The 26,443-nt window shown below is 37.9% G+C and overlaps 1 protein-coding gene across 1 annotated transcript in view; it reads left to right on the forward strand.

Annotated features, from left to right (window-relative positions):
- The window catches only part of mgat4a (alpha-1,3-mannosyl-glycoprotein 4-beta-N-acetylglucosaminyltransferase A), a 58,402-nt gene that overhangs the window by 17,639 nt on the left and 14,320 nt on the right, over nucleotides 1-26,443 (forward strand). The window contains exons 3-8 of the mRNA NM_001127006.1: nucleotides 9,500-9,643; nucleotides 12,275-12,408; nucleotides 14,643-14,689; nucleotides 16,156-16,269; nucleotides 18,311-18,386; nucleotides 24,360-24,474. Of these exons, the coding sequence (NP_001120478.1) occupies nucleotides 9,500-9,643; nucleotides 12,275-12,408; nucleotides 14,643-14,689; nucleotides 16,156-16,269; nucleotides 18,311-18,386; nucleotides 24,360-24,474 (630 nt within the window). The remainder of the gene's footprint in view (nucleotides 1-9,499; nucleotides 9,644-12,274; nucleotides 12,409-14,642; nucleotides 14,690-16,155; nucleotides 16,270-18,310; nucleotides 18,387-24,359; nucleotides 24,475-26,443) is intronic.

Raw genomic sequence — 26,443 nt, forward strand, 5'->3', positions numbered from 1 at the left:
ACCCTACTAATCCCACGTTTTGATCAATCTGCCTCCAATACTTGGCTTTACAAGAAGCAAATTCTAAATTCCAAGTAACTAGATGATGCATTTCTGCTGATTTGTGTAATGACAAACTGTTGTCAAAACAAAAATGATGGGGAAGTTCCCAGTATTTTGCCTTCGCCGCCCTTGTAATTACTGAGAAGGCAGTTTGAATATAGATACTAACTAACAGTGGAGGGTTTTGAGACCATCAGCCCTAAACATAGAAGTGAAGTCAATTTATAGCCATGGGGAAAACTGTAGAAAAAAGACAGAGTTTGAGCTAATCAGTCGATCAGGGGGCTGTATTTTCAGACTACTAAAAAAGCTTGGTACTTAAAGCTCCTAAAGTAGCCCTGTGTCATTGCCCCTAACATTCTGAGGACTTAAATGTGTCAAACCCCAGGTGCTGTGCCAGCTTACAGAATTGTTGAAGCCCAGAGATAGGGATGTAGCACCCCACTGCAAAAGATCACCTAGCAGATCCTCATGTTAATAATAATAACATCTTTACTGAAGCATTCATTGCACTTGCAGTCATATTAGACATTTCTTACTTTAAAGGCAATGCCACTCTCTAAAGTAAAAAAAATATAGTACCTTTGCACTGGTGTGAATGTGAATTGCTGGTGGCAAATGCTTATACAGGTATGGGACCTGTTATCCAGAATGCTCGGGACCTGGGGTTTTCCGGATAAGGGGTCTTTCCATTATTTGGATCTCCATACCTTAAGTCTACTGAAAAAAATTTAACCGTAAATAAACCAAACAGGATTGTTTTGCTGCCAATAAGGATAATTATATCTTAGTTGGGATCAAGTACAATGTACATTTTATTATTACAGAGAAAAAGGAAATCATTTTCAAAAAGTAGAATTACTTGCTTATAATGGAGTCTATGGGAGACGGCCTTTCCGTAATTCTGAGGTTTCCGGATAACGGATTCCATACCTGTATTGCAATTAATACTAATAAAATAAATAAGACTAAGTATAAAAATGTGCCCACCCCTAAGGTTTGTAATGCAGGTTTGTAATGGTGTCATTTTTAATGATTTTATCTCTTTCTGCAGTAACTCAGACACTTGAATATTTTGGCATAGCGAAGTTAAACTTATTTAGTTTCATTAGGGTTCTGCTGAGCCATGTGTGTAGTTAAGCCAAATTTAATTGCATTTACAGGTAGATGTTACTTTATAAGTGGAGGAAGGTGAATGTACAAGTACATTAGATGGGATTATAGGCAGATGGGGGATGTTCTTTTTTCCCATAAAAACGATCAAAGCACCAGAGGCCCCCCCTTTAGATTAGAGGAACAGAGTTTCCATTTGAAGCAGCGTAGGTGGTTTTTCACGGTGAGGGCAGTGAGGTTGGGGAATGCCCTTCCTAGTGATGTTGTAATGGCAGATTTTGTTAAAGCCTTTTAAGAGGGGCCTGGATGAGTTCTTGAACAAGCATAGTATCCAAGGCTATTGTGTTATTAATATTTACAGTTAGTATTGATGTTGGTATATATAGTTATGTATGTGAGTGTATAGATAGGTAAGTATAGGTTGTGTGTGCTGGGATTACTTGGAAGGGTTGAACTTGATGGACTGTGGTCTTTTTTCAACCTTATGTAACTATATATTCTATTCCACTGTAAGATAAAATACACTGGCAGGCCTGGACTAGCAATTTGTGCATTCTGGCAAATGCCAGAGGGGTTGCTTTAAGATGCCATGGACAGTCGCTATTTATTGGTCTGATGGGGCTGTTCCAGCCTGGGCTTGTGCACTGAAGGGATGTGTGTAGTAGGCTAACATATACACCCGTCACAGTCTAGCCACTCTTTATTTACAGTTGGCACAAACTAAAGGTGTTGGTCTGTATGGTCAGCTTTAATTAAAGGTTTTTCTGGTTTGACTTTTTGCAGCACTGTGGCTTAAGCCTTTACTTTAGCCATTGTCCGTGGGATATTACTAAATCACAAAAGAATAAAATAGATCAGTGCTGTCCAACTGGCGGCCCGCGGGCCCCCTCTGTGTGGCCCCCCACCTGTCTGGCTGCTTTGATGGCTTACTCTTGTGTAAGCTTTAAATGGTATCAATACTGTGATTAACTGCCCCCCTGCATGGTTCTCACCTCAGATTCAGGCTGTAATCAGGCTGTATTGTTTAAATATGTAATCCCTTGTGTTGTTCACACCTTTTAATCTCTGCATTGTTCACCCCCTGCAGTGTTCACACCTCAGGCTCAGGCTGTAATCACCCCCATTGTTCCCCTGTTAACACCTCAGGAGCAGTAGAAACCCACAAATAATCCCTGCACACTACAAAAAGAACATATACTGAGGTGGTACTTTGATTAAAAAGTTTTTTAATATATAGTTATTGTGCAGACTGTAGGAGCAGTGCCAGCATTGTGTCACTGTAGGCTGCCTGTGTGTGCCATACACACAGGCATCATAGGGCAAGCAGAGTATGGCACACACAAGCAGGGTAGGGAAGGCAGAGTATGGCACACACAGGCCAAGTATGGCACAAACCAGCCAAGAATGGCACACACAGTGAAAGCATGGCACACAGGCAGGGTAGGGAAGGCAGAGTATGCACACACAGGCAGGGTAGGGAAGGTAGAGTATGGCACACACAGACAGGGTAGGGCAGGCAGAGTATGGCACACACAGGCAGGGTAGTGAAGGCAGAGTATGGCACACACAGGCAGGGTAGGGCAGGCAGAGTATGGCAGGTTTTTGCTGTACTACAACCATTAATATGGGTATGGTCATGTGATAACATGGGTGTGGTTTCAAGTGGGTGCGGTTTCAAAAAGGGGAGTGGTCAAAACTGGCTTCCATTATCGGCCCTCCACCACGTAGGTCGGAAAAATTCCGGCCCTCGGTACAACAGAAGTTGGACAGCACTGAAATAGATCATGTTTCCGTGCATTCAAGTAACTGGGAATGTCAAGCATGTTCAGACTCCTTTAATAAGCCATTCTATAGGTGGATATTGTGGGGTTCCTTTAAGATCCAGTACTTTCTTCCAATAGCAGAGCCTAAAAGGTTTTGAGACTTTTTTGAGCCTGTAATAAGGTGGGTAAAATACTTCTGATGTTGGATTTACATTTAGATTAATCTAAAAGGTCTGGAAACCACAGTCTTTGGCAGGCAACACACTTTTCCACTGCACCTAATCCTGCTGGGGTAATGGTTTTATTTCAGGGCAATATTTAGAAACATTAAAAATAGTGTAGAAATACATATTTCTGTTCTGCCTCTTACACATGTTGGCTTCTTTTAAAACCTGGGTCATGCATTAAACAGGCAACAAAGCTACAAGTACAAATTGTCAACAAACTAAGTGCACAGGTTCTGTAAACCTATGTGGAAACCATCACAAAACCTACTTCTGTTTTTACACAGTTACAGTCATAGGAAAAGGTTTGCTAACCCCTCTCAGCCTGCATAATAATTTACTCCACTTTTAACAAAAAAGGTAGCAGTGGTATATCTTTCATTTCCCAGGAACATCTGAGTACTGGGGTATTTGTTGAACAAAGATTTTTAGCGAAGCAGTATTTTGTTGTATGAAATTAAATCAAATGTGAAAAACTGGCTGTGCAAAAATTTGGCTACCCTTGTAATTTTGCTCATTTGAATGCATGTAACTGCTCAATACTGATTACTGGCAACACCAAATTGGTTGGATTAGCTCTTTAAGCCTTGAACTAGGCAGGCGTGTCCAATCATGAGAAAAGTTATTTAAGGTGGCCAAAAACAAAGATTGTTTAGTATCATGGTTTAGGAGAAGGCTACAAAAAGTTATCTCAGAGGTTTAAACTTTCAGTTTCAACTGTATGGAATGTAATCAGGAAATGGAAGGCCACATGCACAGTTGCTGTAAAACCCAGGTCTGGCAGGTCAAGAAAAATACAGGAGTGGCATATGAGGAGAATTGTGAGAATGGTTACAGACAACCCAAAGACCTGCAAGAACATCTTGCTGCAGATGGTGTATTTGTATATTGTCCTACAATTCAGCACAATTTGCACAAAGAACATCTGTATGGCAGGGTGATGAAAAAGAAGCCCTTTCTGCACTCACACCACAAACTGTGTAGTCGCATGTTGTATGTTGTATGCAGAAGCTCATTTAGACAAACCACAGTCATTTTGGAACAAAGTGCTTTGGACTGATGAGACAAAAATTGAGTTATTTGGTCATAACAAAAAGCGCTTTGCATGGTGGAAGAAGAACACTGCATTACAAGAAAAACACCTGCTACTTACTGTAAAATTTGGTGAAGTTTCCATCATGCTGTTGGGCTGTGTCAAGGGTCGAATGAATTCAACCCAATATCAACAAATTCTTCAGGATAATGTTCAAGCATCAGTCACAAAGTTGAAGTTACGCAGGGGTTGGATATTTCAACAAGACAATGACCCTAAACACAGTTTGAACTCTATAAAGGCATTTATGCAGAGGGAGAAGTACAATATTCTGGAATGGCCATCACCGTCCCCTGACTTGAATATCAACAAAAATCTGTGGGATGATTTGAAACAAGCTGTCCTTGCTCGGCAGCCATCAAATTTAACTGAACTGTATGGACGAATGGTCAAAAATACCGCCATCCAGAATCCAGACAATCATCAAAGGCTATAGGAGGCGTCTAGAGGCTGTTATATTAGAAAAAGGAGGCTCAACTAATTATTAATATAATATCTCTGTTGGGGTGCCCACATTTATGCACCTGTCTAATTTTGTTATGATGCATATTGCATTTTTTCTGTTAATCCAATAAAATGAATCCCTGCTGAAATACTACTGTTTCCATAAGGCATGTTATACTGTATATTAAAAGGAAGTTGCTACTTTTAAAGCTCAGCCAATGATAAACAAAATTCCAAATAATTAAGAGGGGTTCCCAAACTTTTTCATATGACTGTATAGTAACTTTGCCAAGTTATACAAGAGCATTAAAGAAAGTGACGGACAGCCACGTCAAGCTTTTGGTTATTGGGGGATGCCAGTAAAACCTCCATGTTTATGATGTTTTTATGTGAATAATAAATGATTATGTATATTTTAGACTCTGCCTGGTGCTCTGTGCTAAGGATCGACAGTTGGTTTGGTGATGCTTTTCCAGGGGCTGGATTGCAGATATAATATAATGTCGTAGCAAGTCTATAGGCAGTAACCAGTGAGTGCTCCTTTTTTTACCATCCGTTTAAGTATAAAAGAGCATAACTTTGTCATAAATTCAGGAGTCAAAAATTGTCATAAATGTAACCCTCCAGTACACATCATTTTTACCAAAAAAGAAAGGAGCCTCTTATAGAGAATTTACCCCATAGGGAATACTCAGCATCCTGCAACTTTATAATAGTAATAGGAATATATAAGTATATAATATAATAGTTATTTAACAAACTTTAAACTGTTTCCTTGGGTTTAAAATGAAATACACTTTTTTTTTGTTTGTTTTTTTTTAAATATGCCCCTTTGTCTAGAGTGTTGTTTATAAGGGGATTCCAAGGTGAGGTTGCAGGGTTTCCGTTTTGTTAAAGTGATTTTACGATTATTATAATTATCCATTTTATAAAGGTCTGAATAAGTACTAAATACTATTCTCACACAAAATTTACTATGTCTAGAAATTTGTATGCCTGTGAGTTGCTCAACTGTTGCTAAAGTTTGGCTTTTAGGACTTAGTCACACATCGCCTTTTCTGGCAAACGGTGGTGAGGAAACATTGATACTGCACCAAACTGCCCTGTGACTGTAAGCAGTGGCATGAATAACATCCATGTGTCACTGCGCACGCATGGGTTAGTATGAAGCGGCATCTGGCAGTGTTTTTCACCAGCGGAGAAATGCCATGTGTAACAAAGCACTTAGAACTCTGTGTGCTGTCTGTTTCACTTGGAGAGAATGCAAACATTAGGTGGAATGCTAAGTAGACAGGTTTATTGAGTTCTCAGGGCCTGCTAGCTTACTTTTTTTTTTTAAATATATTATTTATGCTATTTTTGCCTTCACTGAAGTCTTGGCTCTGTACCATCTTTGTGAGCTTATGCTTCATTGGCATATTTTTATGCTCTGTCTCTGTGCTACAAATAGAATGTGCCACTGCTGGTTCTATGTTTCTTCTTTTTCTGTTTCAGACTTGCTGCAGAGGCTTTGCTTAAGTGTTGCTTTTCATGTGTTGTAAGGCCTAACAGCAGGTTATGATGACCCAAAAACTAAATTTCTGTAGTAACAGCAACTCCATATGGCTGATTGGTCTCTGATGATCTCTTGGTTCTGCTGACAATAATTCATTAACTGAATCTCTCATGAATCAAGTGGCAATATCAGTTTTTTGCATGCAGATGGTCTGCATGTAGTCTGCTTAGTTATATGGATTTCTCTTTTGTGTTTGATTTCCCTTATTATCCCCCTGAGATGGAGATTTTCATCTGACACATCTTCTATGGACCCTCTTATTGTCTTACACCTATTGTCTTCACTACTAGAGCTCCACTAGAACTGTACAATCTGGCCACATCTAACATTTGTTAGCTTTCCAGGGCACAAAATCATTGTAAGCTTTTATAAGCCTGAAATAAGTGTAAATTAATGTATATCTCTCTATTAGAAGTTACAAATTTTTTCTCAATTGAATATATATCATGTATATCATTATTTCTGATGACAAATATACCTCATTTCTTTATCTCTTGCTACTAATAAATCTTATTGCTTTCTATCCACACCTGTAAACTAAGGTGCAAAGTTCTGTGTGTGCAAGCAAGTTGTGATATAGTGAATACAGTAGTGAGGTAGTGATTTTTTTCCATTTATCTTTTTTTTTTTTAAAAAATGAGGGATTGTTAGCAATAAAAATGTTAGCAATGAAGGTCATTAATATTTAAATTTATCTATAAAATAGTTGCCCTTTAGTAAAGAGTGGCCCTCTACTTTTTTCGTCAACTTTTGTATGCTTAGGCCAGGGGCACATGAAGTGGATTGTCTGCTTTCATCTGGCTGTGCATGCATATATATATATATATATAATTTCTTTTGCCACTAATCTTATTGCTTTCTGTCCACACCTGTAAACTAGGTGCAAAGTTCTATCTGTGCAAGCAGGTTGTGATGTAGTAAATACATTAGTGGGGTAGTGATTTGTTTGTTTATCCCATTTTTATTTTAAAATGAAGAGGGATTTTTTGTAATAAAAATGTCAGCAATGAAGGTCATTCATATTTCTCTGTAAAATAGTTGCCCTTTGGTTAAGAGCAACACTCTTCACTTTCTTTAACGTTTCTACGCGTTCCAGCGGCACATGTAGTGGATTGTCTGCACATGAGAGCAGATCCATTTTCCTTCATCCCAGAAAAGATTTCAGCTTGTATAAGATAAAATCTTTTTATACTTTGTTACTGCCAGTTAAATATATTGGGGGACACTTGCATGTCTCTCCAGATTTTCAAATATGCCTGTTAAATTACTGTTAAATTTACTGCCAGATGAATTTACTGCCAAATGATTTTTGAATTTTTTGATTTTGTGCTTTTTTACTTAACAAGCATTTCCTTGTGGGTATTTTTACTTTGTAATATTTTTACCTCAGAAATCTATATTTAAATGTAATTTTCAGAACATGAAATGAATGTTTGCAAAAACTCCTTACTAACTCTACCTACCCTAAGCATGTTTTAAATTACCTTGTTTTCCTAACATTGAAAACCATAAAAATTTATTTTGATTATATGTGCAAACCTAGAGACCCCATATCTCGCACCAATACCTGATGTGTATAGTTTTGTGGAGATCCTGGACTTGTGATCAAAAACACATAGCAGTAGAAGTATTTGCAAGGCCAAAAAGACATTAAGCTGACCAGAGAACACCATTAAATTTGGAATACACACATTCTGGCACATAAAAATGGTTAATAGGCATTTGTACTCCATTCTACCAAACTACACAGCTTTGCTAATCTTAGTGGTTTTCTAAAATTTCTGAAATTCAACTTAGAACTCCCATTTTACAGCATCTTATTTGCCACATGTTCCTAGGTACTAAGATTTAAATATGAGCGCCAAGGTTTTTTTTTTAACACTGTGATACCCATGGATTTTATTACTTAAGTATAAGTCATGTGAAGACTCCAAAATTGTGCAAAGTTTCACACTGAAGCAACAGAGACTCTATGAGGTAGTTGACCCAAATGAAATACATTTTAAATAAATTCTGATGAATTCAAAATTAAGATATGTGTCTTTCTACTCTAAACAAAGACCAGGGGTCTTTAGAAAATGTTGATACCCAATATGTATAGGAATACAAAATTATATGGTATGTGATGCCTCAAAATTAAACTCCAAACCAGCCAAAGCAATAAAAATAAACTATGGCAGATTAACAAGAGTGGTCAATATCTCAGTTCTACCAGGCTCGCTATGCAAGTAATGTTTTATGGCAACAAAAATTACATCTCCAATGCTGAACTAAAAATTCAGTAAAACATGTAAAAAATGCAATAAAATCACTTTAATAAAATAATAATTACATGGTGTAAATAGCACAGGAAAAATATATGGAAAAAAAACACTCCATTCACACAGACTGGGTGGTGTGTGTGTGCACTGGGATCGTACAAAATATCTTCCACCCAAAAAATGTAAGCACGCATTATTGAGAAAGATTTGTGTGTTAAATGGGGGAAAAGCATGCAGGCTGTAGTTGGAGTAAGGCCACATGTTCACAAAGTATGGAGGGGTGGCGCTAGGAGATCAGGATGTGTTTACTGTTCTCCTGTGCCATTTCCTACACTGTGTATGTCACCCTGGGGCAGATAATCGAGTGGGGAACAAAAGAGCAGCTTTAATGGCATCCACTGATCCCTAAACTGCCACTTATCCTATTCATTGTACAATTCATGGTTGTTAATGGGTTAGATAAAGGTCATCAAGTAAAGTTGGCACTACATGGCTGCATCCACTTGTTTGGAAAGGATTATCCAATGTTCAGCTAGCAATTAGATTATCCTATGGGGCCTGCAGAGGCTCGTCACATAAGGACCACATCAATGTGTTGATCCACACGTAGAGAGGATTTTTAAACCTTTCAAGTTTTGGCCAGATATCAGTTGTGGAGGCCAGTGGGTCCTATGCGCAGATAAGCTGCCAAGTTGGTCTGAAGAGGGCTAAATAGTATTAATAGTAGTGGTTTATCCTTGTTGTATTGGCCAGTGAGGCCCAATGTTTTATATGTGTGTCCATTAATTTGATCTTATTAATTGGAGAGAACTAACTTTCTACACTATGTGGGTTTGGATGTGGTTTTTTGGTTGTTTTTGGTTTAGCAGAAAGACAAGAATTGCAAGCAGAAAGCCATCTAAGCCAAGGATTTCGGGCTCATAAGTAGTTTATGTTTCTGATATTATTAACCCATATTAAGTTCTTATGAACTGTATTGTAAGACTGATTCATCTTCTTTCTAGTTGAAGAGATACGATGGAAAGTTTTGAATATGTCCAGCAGACTTCCTGTGCAATTTGCAAACATCTATATGTTCCTGCCTCATCTAATAGGACATGAAGACCAGATGCGACCGAATGTACTCTATGGACAAGATAGAACTGGTGGTAAGTAATACATACTAAATGTTATATTGGGCATAACAATCGGATCACAGTCATGGTAAATGCAGGCCATTGGGGCGAGGAGTGCATCCACCGATATGGTCCTCACACAAGCAGGATTTTTAAATCTGCCCATTCAATATCTGAACTGATATCATTTGAGCAGACTTGTCAGATGGCTTCAATTAATATCTGGACTAAATAACTATTAGGCAGGCCAGTCTAAGGGCCCCATACACAGGGCAACGAGCTGCTGACTTAGTCCAGAAGGACTGAATCGGCAGCTTTGACCGGTCCATGTAGGGTCATCTTAACATTTGGAACCCCCAGAGATTATACCTTTCCTTCTCCTTTATCTATTCTCTATATATTGCCAGATCACGACCATATGTCAATGTTTCTTGTATAGGGCCAGATTCAATACAGTGAGAAAAAGTACTCTTGATTTATCATGTAAAAACACATGGACCAGATTCCATTGGAGGAGAAAAAACTTTTCTACTAATTCAATTCCAGTTTTTCCCAAAGACTTTAATCCGTTTTTTCTGCATTGAATTGCATCTCAAATTGAATCCCGTCCATGAGTTTTCACTTGATAAACCTTTTTCTCACAGAACTGAATCTGGTCCAAAATCTCCTGAGCAATGTAGGCCACCAGTGTATTACAATGTCATGTAATACAACAGAAATATGTGCACTATTGGGTGGTTTCCAAAATTCCTCTGGGCTAGGAGAACCAGTCTGAATAGTTTAAGGAAGTTTAAGCAACTGTTGTTTATTGTGAATTTTAACTGCAATAGTTCAATACCTAGTCACGTGCATAAACCCTTATGGGTTATTTCAACATATTTAATTATTTTTATTTTTTGAATTTAATACAACAAACTTAACTCACAACTAAAAGGCAGTAAAGGTGAAAAGGGTGTGTGCATCTAAATGTTGGGGTTGAAATAACAAGTGAGCTCTCTTTCATCCTTGATTGGATTTAAACATTTATATGTGTGTACAGGCACACACATATAAATACTGTAATTAGAAGTAACATATGTGTTTTTTATTTTGCTAATTAGATTATGCATGCATGTTAAGGGTTTTGTTACCTTGCAAACCCATTAGCCAAGGCTCTTGTGCTTGCTTTAATATATTCATGAATGGATGTCCTTGTATTTAGCGTGGTCCTGGGAAACTGCTTGAACAAGTGGGTGTACTGTTCTAATTTTCTAGGTGTGGCAAATGCTAAACTTCAGAGACGACATACTACAGGAAATATCTATTTTTTCTTCTTTGCCAGAATGACAAAGAACTCTCCTTGTGCAGGGCAAAGTATGGTCTAACATGCAGCTACTTGCACTGCAGTCTGCACTATTTCTCATGTTTGAAGTATAAGGAAGTGTAAGCTGCTGGAACTTCAATACACAGAACAAACTAGCCTCTATAGCAAGAAAGTACAGACCTTTAGTGAACTTCGTATTTTAATACAGATCATACCATTGGCATGATTAACTTTTTAATAAGACATAGTTATTGCTCAATTGTATTTAATATAGGGTATAAATATTTTCAATTAATTTATTCCTTTTTTTATGAAACAGCTTTTAAGCAACATGCCTTTGGTTGGTATGTTCTGTGTAAGTTGTGATTGCTTTTTTTTTTTTTTTGGATTGACACATGAGCAAGTGCATTTTAGGGGTCTAGCAAGACAAGGACAAAAACCCTATTGATAGGCACCCCCCCCCACCTAATTCCATAATGAAAACATGTTTTTAAAAAAAATGTTCATTTCACCGTCCGACTGTTCTTTGTGAATATTCTGACTGGATTTCTGTATCCTGAAGAAATTTTAAAATTGCCATGTGGCTCTAGAGGACCTTACAGGGGTAACCACCTCCATACAAACTGTTATGTGCCAGTCAGCGAAGGGGAAGCCTGGGGCTCAGGGAAGCACCCAACTGAAATACATCTCTAATGGCGATGCTGCATTGGGTTTTTTTTCTCCGGACCATTCCTTTTATTTATTAAATTGTGCACCGGCCCGGATTTGAGAAAAGGCTACAAAGGCCCAGGCCTAGTACAGTATGCCGTTCAAGTGTCTACTAGTAGAGAAGAAAGAATGGAGCCATGCTGGGTTGTCAGTGGGGGAAGTGAGTGCAGTCTCGGGGTTTGGGAAAGTGAGCATGGTCATGGTGGCGGGGGATGTGTGATAAGGTGCAGTACTTTCACAGGCCTAGGGGGCTTAATATTACAATCTGGTCCTGACTGGCCCAGGGTTAAAAGTTATGGTTCCCTTCACTGGGGGGTTGCCTAACATGTTTTCACCATAGTTAATCAGGCCTTTCTTTTCTATATGCAAACAATATGACTGTAGATACACTGACAGATAAAATGTCTTGTGTGATTATCTGACTGGCCTGTTATCATCTGACTGGTTTTGTCAGACTGGTAATTTGATCAAGACCTGTATGGATGCACAAAGTAAGGGGGTGTTTAAGAGTAAAGGTTTCACCATTATTGCACAGGAATGGTCATTTGATACTTGACTTTGTTTAAAATGAAAGTTTGCTTTGGGTCACTAATTAATAATAATTGGTTACTTTTATTGTTACATCACAAATATATTTTTCTTTTATCTGACAGTTTCCATTGTGTTTGGCATTCCCACGGTGAAGCGAGACAAACAGAGCTACCTGATGGATACTTTAAATTCTATTTTCTCAGAGTTGACTGCAAGTGAAAAAAGTGATTGTGTTGTGATTGTTTTTATAGCAGAGGTAAGGGACAGTGCAGTACCTTTGTACATAATGGGCAAAAGAATAACACAATTGCTGAAACAGAGTGTTGACAGGAGGTATATCTAAAGCAAAGGTAGCATGTAAATTCTTGCCAGGCCATGAAAGAATGTTACTTGGAGCTAGTGAGAAAATCTTTTCCATTCATGAAACTGCAAGAAAATTTGCTTAGATTAGAAATTAGAAAAACACATTGAAGTCAATGGGCATTTTCTCTCACTCCAAATGGGAGTTTTTTTGCATCAGTTTTCTTGCGATTTTGTTGTGAACATTTTTCCTGCAATTCTACCAAAAAAAAAAAAAATTGCTGATGGTGAAACAAGCAATTTCTCAACAAATTTAAGCCTGCCAAAAAATATTCACTCGTCGCTACTTCTAGAGAAAATTTGTGTTTTGGAAAAAGTGGATGCAAAAATGCATATGCAAAATATGTGAAAAAGAAAATATGGGGTTGAATAGTATTTTAAAATACACAATTCCCAAACATTTAGGGGCTTGATTCATTCGCAAAAACAGATTGTACAACTGATGAATAAGACACATAGCATTTTGACTGTGTGATCTACTATTTGCACCAAATTACAGTTTGCCATTAGGTTGATGCAAGTGTCAAATTACCCATCTGCGCAGTCAGAATTCTTTGTAGAATTTCAATGCAAGTGTTCCATGCTCCTAACACAGCCTCAAACTTTAATCCACAGACACCTTGCACAGATAACTAGGTTTTAGTAGCATGGGGATTTAAGGGCTATGGTACTCGTAGCATATTCTTTTTTTTTCTTTTTTTTTTTTTTATAGTTTATCCTTTTATTTTTTTATGTAACATACATGAAACAAAACAACAAGAAAAGAAAAAATAAAAAATAAATAAAATCGGAAAGAAAATCGTAGCATATTCTTTGCTTGCAATTTTCACCCAGTGAAGACGCATGAAAAGCACCCATGCAGCACCCCCTGTCACGTCTAGACAGAATCCATTAATGGAATGGCAGGCTGGATGGGTGCTCTGTTTGCCATAGGCCTAACACGTCTTTGGGTTTTAAAGAAAAGTTACAACCTCATTGACCCTTGACTGCAGTTTTCACCCAGTGAAGATGCAGGAAAAGCACCCATGCAGCACCCCCTGTCACGTCTAGTGTTAGACAGAGTCCAGTAATGGAATGACAGGCTGCATGGGTGCTCTGGGTGCCATAGGCCTAACACGTCTTTAGGTTTTAAAGAAAAGTTACAACCTCATTGACCCTTACTGTGGGTTGTGGCACATACTGGCATATTTACAGTGAGTACACTGGTTACATGACTGGCTCACTGAGGTCACTGTCCATATGCCGCTGCGTTTACTGGGAGTTTTATTATAAAGTGTGGAGCAGAAATAGTTTAAAATCTGGTGGTCAACAAATATCAATGCAGTGTCATCTGTATGTTACATTACAATCAGCTGCAATAAGTAGGTTACAGATGTGCATTGCCTATGTAACTGTAATGCTTTTTTGCATTATCCTCTTTATATGTAGTCAAGTACAATTGCAAGTACCTCTGCAGCCCTGTTCCAGTCATCACAAAAGAATGCATATATCAGAAAAAAAGGTTATGGGGCAGATTTATCAAAATGTGAGTTTAGAGCTTAATACATAAAAACTCACCAACGTTCTATTCATTCCTATGGGATTTTTAGAAGCTTATTTATCGATTGGTGAAAGTTAGAACTCACCATTTGATAAATACACTTCTAAAAATCCCATAGGAATGAATAGGACGTAGGTGAGTTTGTTGTATGTATTAAGCTCCAAACTCACATTTTGATAAAGCTGCCCCTATGTGTTTGAAAAATTTGCGTCTCTGAAACAACCTGGTTTACTAGTCAGACAAGAAAAAATGTTTTGCCTATAGAATACATAAAAAAGTCCAATCTTGTTACTAGTTGACTAGTCCCAATTTTCATCTGAATACATCCTCATTAATTGAACTGTCCACACACTATCTCACATAACTAACCTACAGCTTGAGGTGTCTCTTGCCACTGCCCAAGTCCATCAAGGGGCCAGCCCCACAGTACTGGAGCACAGGGTGTGTCAGATAGCAATGAGAATGTATACCTTATTGTTTACTTAACACGACAATGAAAGGGTTCTTGTTTTTACCACTCATTTCTCTCTGTAATACCTGCTGGCAAACCATTTTTTGTAAAATCACAACATGTCTATGTTCTGTTTCAGGTTAACCACGACTATGTCAATACATTAGCTAACAATATTAAAAATAAGTAAGTATTCTTTACAGATTTACAGTATTCTTTATTCTTTAGGTTTTGAATAATAATAATTGTTATAATGTCTACGTCTCTTTAGCTTTTGAATAATAATAATTGTAATAATGTTGTTGGTTTTCTAGGTTAAGCTACTAATATATTTGTTTATAAATGAAACAGAGGAGTAAAAGAGGAAGGAGTGGGAATTGCTGTATATTGCTGCATAAATACCACTTCCTATGTCTGTTTTGTATTCTGTTTTTGTATTTATGAAAAGACATCTGATTCCTATGTATCAGGTGTATGTACGAATAGCAGTACCTAAAAGCTTAAAGTCAGCTTTCAATCAGAAGAATAATAGGGGGAACTGAGATGCTGTGTACATATTAAACTGTGGCACAAATAGTAACTTGTAGCCCAGCATTTAAATTGGCTGCAGAGAACACAAAAAATTTACAGTACAGTATGTTTGTGATGCCCAGTTTTCATGGCCCCTCTTGGCACATACATTTGTTAGTTGTGGTATAAAAAATATTGCATGCCCTGCATGTCAGTTGTGCCTGGCCCAGTTCACATAGACAACTTATTGTACAGCGCTGCGGAATATGTTGGCACTTTATAAATAAATGTTAATAATAATAATGTGTGTAACGCCCATCCTGTGAGCATATGACATTCAGAGGCTTGGTGCATTTAGATCAGATATCAGCCATGATTCACAGAATCTAGTCCATTTGTAACTAAACGTGCGTGTAAAAGTGGTGTGAGATGTGGGAAAACACTGCCATGTTCTGCATTGTTCAGGCACAGAGTAATCATGCAGGGAAGAAGGCAGAAATTATTTCTTTTCATTTCTAAGCAAAATCAGCAAGTGTATAAGTATGCATTGAATAGAAGCTGGGTAAATCATTGTTAATAGGGTGTGGAAATGAATCACTTAGCAGCAAGGTAGCCCATTTGAATCCAACCTGTAGGTTAAAGGTTGCCATACACGCACCAATATTTCATGCGATATTCCGTGCATTTATTATGGATTGTCGAGGTGACAGATATCGCAAAAACCTTGGATATCGGTCACCTTGTCAATCGTGCGGGCTGTTGAAGGCACCCTAGCAAATCCAAGCGTTTAGGGCTTAATCGTCAGATAGGGTTAGAATTCCTATTGTTTTTACCTCCATATCTGATGATTCAGCTCTGAACATTAGTGGAAGGTATGAGCAATTTTCATGCGACCAATGGTTGCAGGAGTGTATGGCCACCTTAAATGGTCCTGCAGTAGGCAGAGTAGAAAAATGTTTAGAAAATTAATCGGGTTATGAAATATAAGGGGCAAACTTTGCTACTTCTGTATACTACATGATAATTACCCTTAGCAACCAGCCAGCAGCACCTGGGCAAATTTTGTGCCTTTTGTTACATATGTGGGTATAATACTACTTACTATTACTACTCTGTTAAATCATATCATTTTGTGCTTACAGTTTTCCTAAAGAGATTGAATCTGGTGTCCTGGAGATTGTCTCTCCCCCTGTAAACTATTACCCTGATTTATCCAACATTAGGGAAACCTTTGGTGATTCCAAAGAAAGAGTAAGGTACTGTATTGTTTCCAACAGGGCAAGTGACCTTTAAATAAACGCAGTTTTTATTGTTTGATACAGTAGATGGAAAGGAAAGGATTATGCCACAGTTAGCAACATATCCATTTCATTCATGAAGGTTCTGTGATATAGATCAAACTGTCTGTGCCAGCCAAAAAGCATTGATGTTACTGACATTTAAGTCCCTGTGACATTTTGCACATGACGCACAGCTTTATGTTGACATTATTATTGCATCATTGTTGACGTTTCCATGGCTTAATACTATTCATCCTTTGCATGAAAATGTTTTTGTGGTTCAGTTCAGACTAACAGAGCTACAGAAAGTAAAATGGAGGTCAGGAACATCCTTCCATAAAATATCACTTATATTCAAACGATTAAAACCATCACGGAGTTAGGCACCCACAGCTTTACGCGTTTCGTGGCTTCTCGCCACTTCATCAGAAGCTACACAGGTGCCATGACACAATTGCATTTAAATACAAACCCCCAGCCTGAACCCTCTACATAAGTTAACCCAAAATAAACTCCAATCGATCCCTTTAAAAACAGAAGTTAGAAAACATTGAAAAATACATATTATTCAATGTACATCCATTATCTCAAGAAGCCCAAACTCAGTATTAATCCCCATATAATACGATTTATACATTAAACTTCATTTATGCATTGCACATATGTCCATATATTACACCATCTAAATAATTGCAAAACAATCTCAAACATGAAGCTAAACCGGTCGCTATGCCGGTAGCATATGCTAATTAGCATTGGGAAGGGTTACATGGTAGGGGGAAAAGATGTTCACCATGCACTGCACGAGCGGCAAATTTTAACCTTTAACAGTCATAATTAGCATATGCTTATTAGGATTTCACATTCGGTTCGGGATTCGGCAGAATCCATCAGGGTGGGTTTGGGGGTTTGGCCGAACCCAAAAAAGGTGGTTTTGGTGCATCGATGGGTGTTTGGGTCCTACAACCACATGGAAGATTGGCCAAAGCCTGTAAACAAATGTTTTGGGCTTGGCAGTCTCTCCTTATAAAAATTAAATGGATCAAGTCTGTGACTGAGACCAGTATACAGATAATAGCACACTTTATAAAAGCAACAGCAAAAAAAAGCATGCAGCACATTCACTAAGGGAGTCAGTAACAGAACTGTATTCTGAGTTTTGTAAAATTTCATATTCAGTGGCTACAAAAGGCCCGGGCCTAGGGCGGCAGAAACCTGGGGGCGGCATGCCGCACCAAAATCTTAAAATTTTTGTTCCCATACGGAGCAACGGGGACTGCTCCCTACTGCTCCATATGCAAGTGCGGCCTTCTGCGCATGCGCGCACACACCTGCTGTTTGCGACCAGGGCAGCCAGTTTGGAAATCCGGCCCTGCCTAACAAAAATTATTACAGTTCTTACAACATGCAGCCCAGGCTTGTGCCCTGCAACAAACTGGAATTGAAAGGGATCTAAAGTCTAAAAAACAGTTTTAAGGCATTGATGTAGTTCTTTAAATATTATGTATCCAATGAAAAAAAGTTACTGAGTGGTATTATACACATGTTCTGTGTGCAGCTCTATGTTTAAGAAGTAGTGCTGCAGAGAGATTATAGATAATTTCCTTTTAAATCATTTAGACTAGTAATATTATAGTATTGCCATCTTCAGTCAGGTATAAGCAGAGCTGTAAACCTCTAAGTTTAGGCACTAAATGAAATAATTTTGTGACACCTACCTGTACAGTGTATACAGAAGAAAGGTGCTCAGCACACCTCCCTTCATCAGACTGATGTATTATGATATACCCTTGAAACATTGTATCTATTTGGTATGGCAGGATAAAGCTATCACAGCAGTAAAATATGGTGTGTGCTGTGACCCTTCTTCCGTATATACTGTATCCATTGACTTGGACATATGTCAGGGAGTCGTACCACAAGAGGGAAAAGCTATCCTATGTGTATGCAGGGTGTGCTTCTGATTTCTTATTGTTAATACACTTAAAATAACAATTACTGTATTATTTTTGTACAGGTGGAGAACAAAGCAGAACTTGGACTATAGTTTCCTCATGCTATACGCTCAGCCAAAGGGAACTTATTATTTACAGGTATTGTGTTTAATTGGTACACTCATAATCTGAGGGTTCAGATTGATTATATTTTTAGTTTTCCATTGGGACTTGCAAACTGCTACCTGGTAATTAAGGCCTCACAACCAGATAACACTTGAAGGTCCAAGCTTTTTTCGGGGAAAAAAATGTAAATATTTCAGAAACTACAAATACAAATTTAAGACTATCTGCTATGCTATTGTCTGCCTCATACTGAATAAAATTATAGTGATTCATTAGAATGATATGCAACCTCTCAAAGAATGCTACATTATTGTGCAACACCGTATACCTTGGCATTAAGTTCCACAAGCTTTTTTGACAAAATTGCTCTTAACAATAGAATGTTAATGTAAGGTAGACTATTGTTTCATTTTGTTTTTTCTGGCTGCTTCTTGCTTAATCAATACAGCATTTGAATAGATTAGAGATAGTCACTTAGCTTCCCATACTCTATACTTACACAATCAGCCAGGTCCTCAGGGGACCTAGGATGTCTCTCAGGACTCTAGCCAAGCATTTGGAAAATACTAAGGCTGAAAGATGAGCATAAAAGCAAGCAACTCTATCTATCCACCTCTACCCAAAAGGCATTTAGACATTATCTATTCTGGCAACAACCAAAGATACTCCTTTAAAGCAGCTTAGAAAGAGAAGTGCTTTGTTCTCGTTTATTCGTGCAAAGGGGAAAAGTGTTGAATCATGTAAACAATGTTTTATTACAACTTAGAATGTGTTCTTAAATGTTTTATGTTATAAATTTCAAATTAACATACATGCCTCTTGATTTTTTTTTTTGTATTATTTTGTACCCGTAGGACCTATTAATTAAATTTTATATCCTGACCCCCAGAAGTCTACAAATATGTCGTATGAGGAATGTATGATTGTATCTGCTTTCTCAGATTGCTTTGAGCCAAAGTTCATCAAGCTAGTCACACTGGTTTGTGCCTTGGCTTAGCCCCATCTGCTCTTGCATCTTTGTGTGCTAACAGGTGCAACATCAACACACTGAGGGAATATTGGAAAAAATTGCAAACTTTTGTGTTTTCTTGTGAATATTCGCTTCATGTGTCCAGTGTTAGACTGAGGTATATAGGCCCACCAGGAAACTGAGAACAAAGGCACACTAGCTGCTGAGGCCCCCTTTCGCCCACCTTCTCCATACCATTGCATGTACCTTTCTTCTCACCATGCATCCCATCACCCATCGCAGCATACCTCTGCTCTGCCATACATATCCTGGGCTGGCAGTGGGTCAGGTACAGAGGGACCCACCTGGAATTTTCCCAGTGTCCTGGTTGACCAGTCCGACTCTGCATGTGTCTGCACACAGGCCAACACTTTGCCTGTCAGTTCACAGGCACAGAAGAGCGGATGGGAGTGCACTGGCCTCTCTCTACCTGCAGTGAAAACACAGCCAAGTGTGCCATTACTCTAAGCCAGTGATCCCCAACTAGTGGCTGAGGAGCAACATGTTGCTCATCACCCTCTTTGATATTGCTCCCAGTGGCCTCAAAGTAGGTGCCCATTTTTTAATTGGACAGCAGTCCACATGGGGCTACCAAATAGCCAATCACAGTCCTTATTTGGCACCCCCAGAAACCTTTTGCATGATTGTGTTGCTCTCCAACATTTTTTACATTTGAATGTGGCTCACAGGTCAAAAAGGTTGGGGACCCCTGCTCTAAGGAGTAAGTTCAGTGTCCATATTTTAGTCCAGAACTGCTGTTTGCTTTATTCTGCTAGGCCTAGTAACTTCATAGAAAATAATTATGGAGCTGTAATTACCTGTTGAGATTTGTGTTCACGACACATTGCACATGGTGCAGCATGTAAATTTGCACAGTAGTTATTGTTATAATTTATACTGGTTGATATCTGAACAAGCCAAGCATTTAATCTTTACTGCTTGTATTTAACTGCTGCCAGGACAGACCAGAGCTAGTGCAGAGAGTATTCCAGCTATATTAGTACCCTTAAATTCTATCAATTATGGTGCAAATGGGAACTGCAGCATTTATTACACACCATAGTCCTCAAAGTGCAGGGTATTATGTTTAAATATAAATATGAGTGAACCCACTAAAATACCAGAGATTTAGTGATTTTGTACTTTATATTATTTTCATACTAACTTAATTCTGAATGTGGTCTTTGTGTTGTCTTCTCATTAATGCAAAGATACTTATACTTTTGTGCCTTAGTGGGTAGACAACACAAAGAAGAATTAAGAACTAAGAATAAAGAGCATATCATCACTGGTAACTACTAATTGCCCCATCTTTACCCTATATTTGAAAATCAAGAGCAGCAAAATTCTGCTGTAAATTGTAAAGCAGCCACAATGAGTCTGCCACATGTAAAACTTCCTTAACATTAATAGCACTGCATCAAAGCCACAGAAATTCCCTGCCTGATAAGCTTGTGTACTTAGGGGGCCATTTAGTAACGGTTGGATTTTTTTTTTCCTATTCAAATTTTTTAGTGCTAAAAAGTTTAACGTTTTGGTGCGGCGTGGCGGCATGCTGCCCTAGACCTGGGCCTTTGCACAAATCCAGGCCTGATCAAAACGGCTAAAAATCAGAATCCAACACTTTGCCAGCTAAAACTTGTCGAGACATCAAGTCAATGCCAGATGTCTCTTCCTTTCCCTGGAGGATCCTTCTTTGCTTTATTTGTTATATACTATTAGAAAAAGTAGAGGTACAAGTTGCAGTTTTGTGACTTTTCTGCGACTTTTTCCCGCAAGGACTTGCTCAGTTCAGACTTTTTAGTGAATGTCAGACATTTGTGGAAATGAGTTTATTCAGATTATAAAAACAAAAAATGCAGTAGTTACATTTAGTCACATAAATACTGATCTTTCATTTGTGTGTGTATATTATGCAGCTTTTTTTTGCAACTTGTATTTTGCCCTATGTTGAGAGAGACTGTAGTCCCATTTCAACCAAACTTGTTCATGTAATGTGATTAAACCTTTATGTCTTGAGGTGGGTTTAATGACCTCACCTATAGTAGGGGGTATTGCTGATTTTCATTTAGCGCTAATGGAGAGCCTAGCATCGGTATAAATATAGTTCAGGAGCTTCTGCTCTTGTCTTGATATAAAAGTGTGCGGTCTTCCCAAGACAGCATTGTGAATGTCTATAAGCTCTCCAAAGAGAATTTTGGCTACTAATGCCTTGACATCTTTCCAGAATATTGTAAGTAGGGTGCCCTCCTGTCCCCATTGCCTTCAGCAAAGCCTGGAGGTGTCTGGGAATATTCTTCTCAGCTTTACTGGGGTATAATACCAGAAAAATATTGTCTTATATACACTCTCTTTCTGCCTCAGACAAGTTACCCCTGTCCTGGCATTTTCCCAGATTTTTTCCCAAACAGGTACTGCCAATCCACCTTGTGATTTATCAGACAGCATGACTGATTTAGGTAGGGGGTGTCTGGGTACTGTAAGGATATGGTTTGGAACTGTGATAGGGAGTCTCAAAAAGACAGAGTAGTTTTGGCAGGATTGCCATTTTCCCATCACATTTAGTATATAACCTAAGTAATTTATTTTTAACTCATGTTTGTTTATCCAACAAGGTGGTTATATATTTGACTTATTACCGGAACACATTGTCATGACCACATTGTAGTGCACCTGTGTCAGACTGTACGTTCCACATGACCACTCTATAAAAAAGGCAAAATAAAGATCTGGGCTGCACTACTTCAAGAAATCAATCAAGGTGCTTTATTCTAAACTTATTATAATACAGCACCCTATACATTTTTTATTTTTTGAAAATTAAAGGACCGGTAACATCACAAAGTTAAAATATACTTTTCTACATTTAGAGATTGTATGTGCTTATTCAGCACCTACAAACACATTATTTTTTACTAACAAATGTCCTATTTTGCATTAGTGCCCTGACACATGAGGCCCTGTGAGAAATCTCCTCTTCCACAGGTGAGGAGGCACCAAAAAATACCTGCCTCTTCACTTTTTTCTATAGTTGCATGTAAAGCACATATTTTTTATAGAGTGGTCATATGGAACATACAGTCTGACGAAGGTGCACTATAATGTGGTCATGACAATGTTTTCAGGTAACAAGTCAAATATATAACCACCTTGTTGGATACATGTGGCAATCCCTGGCAATCACCCAGTTACATTGGATTGCTGTATGTAATGTGTTTTACATGTAGCAATTGAAGAGAAAAATTAAGGTGCAGGTATTGTCGGGCACTTCATTGCCTGCAGGAGATATTTCCCACCGAGCAATGGAACACCCTTAGAAAGTGTTTATATCCCTATGTGTGAACAAAGCCATTGTATTCTAAACAGCTTATCAGTTACCTGCTGTGTAAACATGACCATTTTTTGTTGAATTTAACTTGGCTACACAGCAGCTTTTTTATATATAAACTTGTGTTACTAGTAGTATTTTAAAAGCAAACACACCAGTTTTACCAGTGCAGGGCAACAGTATGTTATATGTAAATACATATAATACATACATGTTAGTGGTCTTTTAATCCAGTATTCATGTAAAACATTTCGTTGTAATGTCTGCAAGGGTATACAATATTTATGTATACAATACATAAATATATTTGGGTCTGACACATTTCTGCTGTTCCCTATGCATCGGCAGATTTAATCTGCTGATTTGGCCCATTCAGACCAAGTCAGTAGCTTATCTGCGGGGGTATGGGTCTCCAATGGGCCTATCCTACTGTGATATCTGGTTGAAAATTTTCAGATGTCGAGGGACCGTATCAGCCGTCATTATAATCCTAGGGCCAAACAATCAGATCAGCCTGATATCGCAACTTCAATGTGGGCATATTGGGCAAAGATCATGTATAATACATTATTTTTTTTTCTGTATCTGTAGCCATGTTACACATTACGGGGGCCCTAAGCAAAGGTTGGACCTCCAAGGGGGACCTGAACTGAAAAGCATCACTTACTCTGCATTCAGCCATTGTTGAGTCTAAATAATAAGGATGTATGAGGTTGTTTGATATATCTTGCTTTATTTAAAAAGATAATATAAATTCACCAATGGGGAAAAGATGCCTTTTGTGGACCTTAGAGTTTAAATTGCCTTGTATACAGAACCACTGGTTTAAAAGCAGGGTAAATCAATTTGATTTTGTGACATCCTAATACATAGGAAGACTCTTTTTTTATTTTTTTTGGCTGTACATAGTTAGGTACTGGGGAAACAATTTCTGAAACCATAAAGTTACCTCTACCAAAATAGTTGGTAAACTGTTTACCTAGCTGCTTAATAGTATTAACAACTGGGCAGGATTTGGCTTTACTTGTTCAACTTGCTTCCTTTAAGTGTTTATTAAACTAAAATTGTCTACCATCTGTCTTAGAGATATTGGAGAACAGCTGAAGAGTTGCATGTTGGCCTTCAAACGTGTGTATGTGTTGGCCAAAATTTTAGTTTCCTGTAACAGCAGCATTAAAACCAGCATTCAGCCTGTACGGGATATGAATCTTGCTAACTTGTTCAAATATAAAAAACTCTATCTTTAAGTTTATACACTCAAAAAAAACTTGAAAACTCTAATATCTCAAATTGAAGATATGGCTTGACTTTGCCTAGAATAACTCTTATTGACTTCTATAGCAACTCACAAGCTTTTAAAAGACGGATTTTTACATTCCACATTTCAGGTTTTTTGCACTTAATAAATACGAAACTTTCGAGTTTGTGAACCATAATTTGATTTCAAGTATTTTTAGCGCGAAGAAACTTGAATCATGAAAAAAAAATTAAACTTGAACGTTGATGAATCTTTGCCATAGTTTATATGAAAATATTTTTGTTGGTTCTCTGCAGGGGGTGAGGTGTGCCTTACAGTCTAAAGTGGGTTCTGGGCGTTTAAATATATTTAAAAAAAATAAATGTGTTTTATAATTAGTATATTTTACTAAAATGTGCCTTTCTCTTTTAGTTAGAAGATGATATCGTCGCAAAACCTAATTTTTTTCAGTATCTGAAAAGCTTTGCCACTCAGCAAACTTCTGAGGACTGGATAATACTTGAATTCTCTCAGCTTGGTTTTATTGGTAGGTGCTGATAAATGCAGTTTAAAAAATGAGGCGTAGAAACATATACATTTTTTAAATGTATATTCATTATATAGCTGACTTTTGTGCTATTTTCCCCTTTGTACTATTGCCCTAAATGCATGCCCTCCATAGTTACATGACACAGCAATATCGGTGTATATACTTCTTAACTAGTGTTATAGTCTATTGTATATTTGTGTGCAAAGAGAGATTTAGAATTAAAGTATTTCGCCAATCCCCATACTGGCCAAGGGTTTATCTGGTTTTGTATTAAACTTTGACTTTTGCAGCTGTCTGTTCTTACCATGTTAGCAGATATGTACTATGGGGTATATTTATCATGCTGTGTAAAAAGTGGAGTAAAACATCACCGGTGATGTTGTTTATAGCAGCCAATCAGATGCTTTGCTTTGATTTTCTAACTGTTGAAATCTAATTGCTGATTGGTTGCCCTGGGCAACATCACCAGTAATGCTTTACTCCACTTTTTACACAGCATGATAAATATACCCCTATGCGTGTATGTCCATAGTTCACATTCTGTTTTCAAAGTAACAGTTACATAAACTTTATCCCTGTCCACCTGATGAACAGGGCATGTTATCTTAAGAACTTAACTTGACTCATTTTATTTGCTGTATTGTAAATCTGCAAAACAAACAGGGTTTATGTGCCATGTTTTCCATGCCTCCTTCTTGCACTACTGATTCCATTTTTCATCACTCTAAAGTCAGCCTTTGATCCATATAAACTACATGGGAAAAAGTATAAGATACCCCTGGATTTATCTATTTAAACCATGCCCATTGTTGACACAGATTCATAAAAACAACAGTAAGTTAAGTGATTGTGAAATGGAAATATCTAGAAACAGTTTAGTCCCAAAATGGTTGGCCACTAGAACTCCCTTCATGAGATAGTAACACCAATGAAAAGTATTAATTGGATCTACAGTGCTATACATTTCTGACCTGTACTTGTAGAAATAGTAGCAGTTCTGTTTTTTTGGGCAGAGTGTTTGCTGTCAACTCTCCTGTGTTCAGCCATTTTTAATCTGCAGTGTCAGACTGAGCATCCTAGGGTGCTCAAAAGGAGATTCTCTGGTTCTCTGGCAGGCCAGTCCTACCCATTGTATCTCTTGGGTAAAAAAGCTCTGATTGCCTATTTATTTATTTTTTTTTTCCAGTTACATTTTTGGGAGTGTATGTATGATGCCAACAGCCCTAATAGACTACTTACATTAATTTCAAACACTTTCTAGAAATGTGCTGCATACCCACGCATATAACAGAGGCAACATATCAAAAAGTTATATATGGAGGTTGGAGGAAAGTATTGTGGTTAAAAGGGAGGGGTGGACATTGGTGGAAACAAAGTTAGACTTACTGAGGAGAGGAAATGGTTAATCAATTCCATGGAACAGAGGTAGAAAATAGTAAAGCTCTTCAGACACTCTCCAAATCAGCCAGCTGGGAGAAGGCATAAAACTTTGTAGACAGGGTTGTACCATTCCCTGCATTATGTCTTTAGCCAGGTTATTAAGCAGGTTTCGAGGTGAGGCTTCCCTTGGCTTTATTTGTGTATTTGATTTATTTATTGTACATAAAGCAAGGTACAATATAATGGTGATACAGTGATATTAAATTACATGTACCTGACAAGGATGTTTGACAGAATAAATACCTAAGTGGGAGGAAGAGTTAAGGTGTTTACCACACATTTTGTGCCAAGGTACAGTGTGCAAATGGAAAGCATTTGCTTATTAGAAAACCCATTTACAGACATTAATGCCAGTACTCTCCAATCATATGGAAAACGTACAAATTTTTTCTTATTTTTTATAGTAGCAACAATGATTGTTAAACACAAACATACAACCCACTCGCAGCCAATTCCAGCCACTCTGTGTATGCCACATAATGTTATATAGCCAGGAAATGGTGAGCAGCATTGCGCTTATGCAGGG

The sequence above is a fragment of the Xenopus tropicalis genome, chromosome 1 (genome assembly GCF_000004195.4).
Source record: "Xenopus tropicalis strain Nigerian chromosome 1, UCB_Xtro_10.0, whole genome shotgun sequence".
Taxonomy (NCBI): domain Eukaryota; kingdom Metazoa; phylum Chordata; class Amphibia; order Anura; family Pipidae; genus Xenopus; species Xenopus tropicalis.